The 7,115-nt window shown below is 37.5% G+C and overlaps 1 protein-coding gene across 2 annotated transcripts in view; it reads right to left on the bottom strand.

Moving 5' to 3' along the window:
• The window catches only part of LOC115219377 (protocadherin beta-11-like), a 65,447-nt gene that overhangs the window by 3,713 nt on the left and 54,619 nt on the right, over positions 1–7,115 (bottom strand). For both annotated transcript variants that reach the window (XM_036509086.1, XM_036509087.1), the window contains exon 2: positions 2,631–5,106. In XM_036509086.1, coding sequence (XP_036364979.1) covers positions 2,631–5,063 — 2,433 coding nt within the window. In that variant the 5' untranslated portion in view covers positions 5,064–5,106. The remainder of the gene's footprint in view (positions 1–2,630; positions 5,107–7,115) is intronic.

Consider the following 7,115-nt stretch of genomic DNA (forward strand, 5'->3'; position numbering starts at 1 on the left):
TTACCAGCGTTGCCTTACTGGCACTTATGGACAGATGAAGAAAATATAAGTGTTCTAGTGTAGGACAGAGGAGGAATCAAGGTGATTGAAAGTATAACGAAGGAATAAGGGAAGGTGGCAGGTATTTTGATTAACTGGAACCAAACTAAGCAGTGGAGAGGAGAACCAAGTTTGACTTGGCCCTTGGACTGACCAAGTTCACAGGTAGAGGCCTCACTTGCTAGACTTACGATCTGATTCAGATATTTGAGGTCTTGTTCAGGGCAGACCGCCAGGTAGAGAGGAAATGAGGTGAGGTTATGGGTAGGGTGGTCAATCTCAACCAGAAATGAGGTGAGAGGAAGAAGCCACCCTGAAATAGTCAGACAAGGGTGGTTAACACATACATTGACTTTGGTATATATTATGTCCTCACCATTGTGCTTCACTCCATGTTGGATCTGGCCCCTTTGGAGTGTCTCTTTTATTTATTTCTTGTGTCTCCCAGCATTTTATCTCCTGCCAACATCAGCTTTAATAGAACTGCAGTTTTGAGTCAAATGGAATCTAAGACTGGGGATGTAGCACATGGAATACTTTCAGGCACTCGTAGTTCTCTGTCTGTAGGGCAGAATGGTCAATGAAATGTCCACATTAGGATTCTATACAGGATTAAAGACAATGTACGAGCAATGACATATTTCAGAAAACTCTGAGAATCAACAAATAGTTTCCAGGAATCACAAAACTAACAGTGCCACCAGAAGTGGGGGGTGGGGGACATGATCAGTTCTTGGTAAGATATATAACACTAGAAATATCATCAGACTGATATGCAGTGAGGACAATGAGATGATATTTATTCTTCACACAGCCCTCCACTTCTGACCAAGAACTTATCAACTTCAAACTTCACTTGAAACAGGTGGTAAGAATAGAGAGACACACATAGAGAAAGAGACAGAGATATAGAGAAAGGATGCAGCCATCTAGAAAATTTAAAGAAAGATTGTTGTTATTGCTATTGTTGTTGTTTAACCCTGTGTCAGTTTTAAATTGAGCAAACTTGTGATCAATGGCATCCCATCCATGACCATTCCATTTTTTTCCTCTGTGGAAAAATGAAATTAATCCCGTGTAGGTCTCCAATGACAAGTTTCCCAATGAAATACAGTATTAACAAAATGAAAAAAAAAATTAAATAGAAGTAAATATAATTACTGGGGTGGGTGTGGAGGGAATTATTAATGTCATTTCATTCCTACTCTTAATGAAGACTAAGAAAAAGAAGAAGGAAAATATGATAAGTCTATTACTAACACCTTTCACCTTTTCTGTCTATTGTTTCTATCGTTTTCCTTTGCTGTGTTAAATAAGAGCCCTCTGCTCAAAATATTTGTGTTTATTACTGTAACATATTCTATAAAATATATATTCTATCAAATATAAGAATACATTATACACTTACATGAAATGTAGGCACACACACACACAATTCATTTATAAAATATAGGTACACATTTAAGGTATCTGTAACATTTTAGCATACAAAGAATATATTTATAAAATATAAGCAGATACACTGTATGTCTGGATAATATAAAGATAGATGCAGGCATGGCTGTGTGGCAAGAAGCTTGCTTACCAACAACATGGTTCCGGGTTCAGTCCCACTGTGTGACACCTTAGGCAAGTGTCTTCTACTATAGCCTCAGGCCAACCAAAGCCTTGTGAGTGGATTTGGTAGACAGAAACTGAAAGAAGCCTGTCGTATATATATACATATATATATATGTATATATATATATTAATAATAATAATATGACAAGAGAATGAATGAGACCTTGATATTATGTAAAATAGAGGAATTTCTCTATAAATATAATATGTGACAACTAGTTGCTTTTCATTATAAAACTCAGAGTTTCGGATGCCAGGGCTGAAGTCTGCTCTGGCATCTCATCAGTTATTAAGACAAACAAAAACGCTATAAAAAATACCATTGAATAAAGGGAAATTACTCCAATAGGCATGGGGAAAGTAAAACTTCATTCATAGAATCTGCATATGCACACATGTACACATATGCACACACACAAACACGTGTGTGTGTGTGTATATATATACACACATAGCATTTTTGTTGTTTGTCTTAATAACTGATGAGATGCCGGAGCAGACTTCAGCTCCCCCATCCAAAACTCTGAGTTTTATTATGACAAACAACTAATTGTCACATATTATATATATATATATATATATATATATATATATATGTATGTATGTATGTATATGTATTTGTGTGTCTGTGTTCATTTCCCCACCCTTGCTTGACAACCAATGTTGGTGTGTTTACTTCACTGTAACTTAGCGGTTCGGCAAAAAAGACCAATAGAATAAGTACTAGGCTTACAAAGAATAAGTCTTGGAGTCGATTCGTTCAACTAAAGGCTGTGCTCCTGCATGGCCACAGTCAAATGACTGAAATCATAAAAGAATACATATATAATAAATATAAATATAGGCTCCATACACACACAAACTATAGTCATGCACAGAGTATATTTATAACATATAATCCCACACATACAATATATTTATAAGATCTAAGCATTTACACTCACACAGAAAATATATTTCTAAAAACTTACCAACAAAACTGAAGGTGGCCTTCGCTCCATCGAGGACATTGACCAATCTGTCTGAGATTCATATTGAGGATAAAAGTCACAACTTGATTCCATTAACTGGTTATCTCTGTTTGTCATTTCTGTTGAATGTCCAGTTGTATGTACCGGGGTATGTATGGGAGTATGAGCAGGAGTGTGTCCGGTAGGAGTATTCACTTTCTTTGTTTGGGTCAAGAAATGACGTTTTTCTCTCCCAGGAGGAATCGTTGTGTTGAACCCCATGCGTGACTGATGATTAATTCCATTGTTACATCGAACAATGCAGAGGGTGAGAGACACGACAACAGCCACTGAGACTACTACGGCTGATATTACGATAATAATGAGTAACGTTACATCAATCATATTATTAGACTTTGAATGAACTGTGGTCAGCGCTGGTGATGTCTTGTTACTGACGGTCAGTGTCAAAGACACTGTTACTGTGGCTGACAGAACTGGGGTGCCACTGTCTTTGACAGTTAATTTCAGGTCATATGATCCGGCATCATTTTGGTAAACAGTCCGTGAATAAGACAAAACCCCCGTGAAGGAATCTATCTGAAACAACTGTCTGTCATTTCCACCAAATATTTTGTATTTCAAGAAAGAATTCATATGACTGTCCCTGTCTGAAGCTCTTAGAACTGTGATATCATTCTTGCTCTGCGGATGATAGTGGACATCAAGAGTGAAAGGGTCAACACTAGGAAATGTAAAATAAGGGGCATTATCGTTCTCATCAAGGATCTCCACAAGTACATTAGCCGTATTGTTTAAGGAAGGTTGCCCGTTGTCTTTAACAAATACTTGGAATTGGTATTTTTCACGTTTTTCACGGTCTAGTGTCATTGTAGTTGAGATGAAACCGTAATCGGTGATCTGGAATGGTATAATCACTCTGTTATTACTCAATAAAGAATAAGACAGTTTCCCTCCATTTTCTAAATCTTGATCTGTCACATTGATGTAACCAATCGGAAAATTTGGTTTACCATTCTCATAGGTCAGAAATTTAAATGTTTCTTTCGTAAACTGTGGTTGAACATCATTGACGTCCATCACTTGAATGAAGAATTTTCTCTCTGTTTTCATCGATGGAGATCCTTTATCTTCACATGAAATACTGATGTCATAGTGGTCCCTAGTTTCTCTGTCCACTGGTTTCTTTAACGTAATTTTATATTCTTTTGATCCTAAATCTAAAAGAAGGAACTTATCGTGGTGTAGGCTACATTCCACCTCACCATTCTGTCCAACATCATTGTCAATAACACTGACATAAGCTATGAAACTGCCGACTTTGATCCCTTCAGAAATGGCTGCAGTGTTCTCTCTCAACTCAGTGACGAAATTAATGTCTATCTTAGGGACAGTATTTTGTTGGTTTATTACATTTATTAAAACCATTGCTGTGGAACTTGACGAAGGATTGCCTCCATCTTTTGCTTCAACAAACAACTTGTAGGTCTGTTTTTGTTCGGAATTAAATTTTTTCTGAGTGAAAATTTCACCTGTCGCTTCATTCAGTTTAAAATAAGATTTGGCAATGTCAGAGGTCGCAGAACTAATGTGATATGTAACTCGACCGTTTTCCCCTGAGTCCAAGTCACTGGCTGATAAAGTTGTGATTGGTATGAACCTTCCGTGTGTGTTCCGAATGGAGATGTTATAAATACTTTGACTAAACTGAGGCAGATTATCGTTTTCATCTGTCACAGTTATTTCAATATTCAGCACCCCTTGTTTTGGTGAAGGTCCTCCATCACTCGCAATAACCTGAAGACTGTAACTGTCTTTCAATTCTCTGTCCAGTTTCTCATCAAGTATTATGGCAAGTTTAGAAATCCCGGTGATTATTTTCGTCACAGATAACTTGAATGGTTCGTTAAATTTTTTCTTCAGCAGATAGGTGACCTTCGAGTTTTCAACTCCAACGTCTCCATCCACAGCATTCTCGATTGACCTCTTCACACCTTTTCCATCATCCTCTGAAAACTGAATATTAATCTTTTTCACAGAAAACTCCGGCTGATGGTCGTTGATATCTTTAATAATTACTTTCAGTTTTAAAATCTTCAAAAATGTTTCTGCTTTATGAATGGCAATTTTTAAAATTCTAAAGCATTCCACATTGTATTTGCACAGTTTCTCTGCATCTAATTTCTGTGATGTGTACAGCTCTCCTCTTTTAGAAACATTGAATAACTGTGAGAGTCTGTCTTTTTTCTGTGCAAGCTGATTAAACGTTATGAGTCGATGGTGTTCCGGTAAGATGGCATCCAGTAAATGGGAGTCAGCAGCAATGTTACCAATATAAGTTCCAGGATTCTTTTCTTCTTCCACATGGTAAGTGAGGTCCACACAATGGCAGCTGAAGAGAGTCAGCAGGAGAAGAAGCAAAACAATCAACATCGTTTCTCAGTTGTAGCACCAAAACTTAGCAATTTAGATGAACCTGAAATAGAAATATAAAAAAAGGAATAGGCTTTGAATAAAATTCATAAATATATTCTACTATTTTAACAAAAGTGAAAACAATTTAAATGATTGATATTCTGTATTTTACGATGGGTCATAGTTTATCCAACATGACCACCAACGGGGAAATATTATTGGATTCACACTGTATTGTAACAACAAATTAGCAAGGAGGGACTACATAGAAAAAAAACTAGAATCTGTTTAGAGTGTAAAATAACTGGTGACTTTGTGCTCTTGGTAAGTAAGGGTTTTCTCATAGAACACAAATGTTATCTACTCATTTATAAGGACATCGTTAACATTAGCTACGGTTGCTTAATTAATGTTATACCTGGAACATCCATTTAAGGAAACAGCCCACCTGTCTACGCTTGAATTAGCACCAGGTCCACTGGAACATGAGTGCTTCACAATGAAAACTTTTGTGTAGAGAAATGACAACAACGGCAGGTGGTCCTGTAATCTATTGATGTATGATGCTGCCCCTAGGCAGGGCCATCTCAAGGTACCAGCAACTTGGGCAGTCACCCGGGGTGCCAAGGAGGGTGTGACAAAGACAAGGAAATTTCCACAACTGTCAGCTTGTACACACTGATGTTCAGCTTTTCCGTGGCACCTGCAACCCTAGGGCTGACCCTAGTCCTAGGTATCTACCCTGATCAAACATTTGATGTACCCTTTTCTAAGACAAGGTGTGATTTGAGGGAGAACTGACTACTATATCTAATAGGTACATACTCCTTTGTTATTTATTTTCTCGATGGTGGGTGTATTTCGCAGTTTCTGTCTTCTATATTTCACTGAAAAGACTTGGTCTGACCCAGATATACTTAGAAATAGTCACATTACACCGCCATACCCTGGGATAGAACTCAGAACTCTATGATTACAAACGAGATGTCATAACCATCACACAGCCTGCACCACTGCCATCACAGAATTACAAAGCTGCGATGTAGCATGGCTTCCTATTTGGCAGACAAAGCCAGGCTGCCAGGCTGCCACGACAGATTGACAATAGAGATTGGAGAAAACTTAGAGAAATCAAAGATAAAACCCAAAATTACTCGAGAAAGAGAGAAAAAAACGATTTCATCAAACCAAAATTAACAATAAAGTTAGCAATAAAGTTAGCACTGACATCAACAATAACATCATCAACAAGACATTAGCAACAATAAGTCGTTAACAAGGAGATTTTTAACAATGAAAGAGTAACAATGAGATTTGTTTAAGAAATGAGAGGGGGGAGGGGGATGGCGGGGGTGGAAGTGAGGGGGTTAAATAAATATTTGTCAAATCTGAATAATATAGGAAAATAATGGAAATATCAACAGAGACACATGATTAAATGTGGAGACACACTCATACACACAAATGTATAGAGGCAGGCATGCAATTATAAACACATACACACAGACAGACAAGAATGCATACGTATGTATATATACATGTACATTTACACATACACACAAGCATACATACATACACACATACTTAGACAGATAGAGAGAGAGAGAGACAGACAGAGACAGATAGACAGACAGACAGAGAGAGAGAGAGACAGACAGACAGAGAGAGAGAGAAACAGATAGACAGACAGACAGATAGAGAGAGAGATAGACAGAGATAGAGAGAGAGAGATAGACAGACAAACAGACAGAGAGATATATAGAGAAAGAGAGACACACAGACAGATAGATAGATAGACAGACAGACAGACAGTATAGATAGATAGATAGACACATACATACATACCCACATGCACACACAGATATTCACACAGACAAAAACATCCACAGATGCAAAATAATATGTACACATACAGATACAGGAATGCACACACACACACACACACACGTGCGCGCATGCATAATGAACTGCAAATTTGCTTTAAACCCACAAAGTGTTTATCAAAAAAGATGAGGGAGCAGAAAATGATGCTAGTGAAGAAGATCCCTCTTCCTAAGAAGATTTAAACCC

Source organism: Octopus sinensis, linkage group LG14 (genome assembly GCF_006345805.1).
Source record: "Octopus sinensis linkage group LG14, ASM634580v1, whole genome shotgun sequence".
NCBI classification, from domain to species: Eukaryota; Metazoa; Mollusca; class Cephalopoda; order Octopoda; family Octopodidae; genus Octopus; species Octopus sinensis.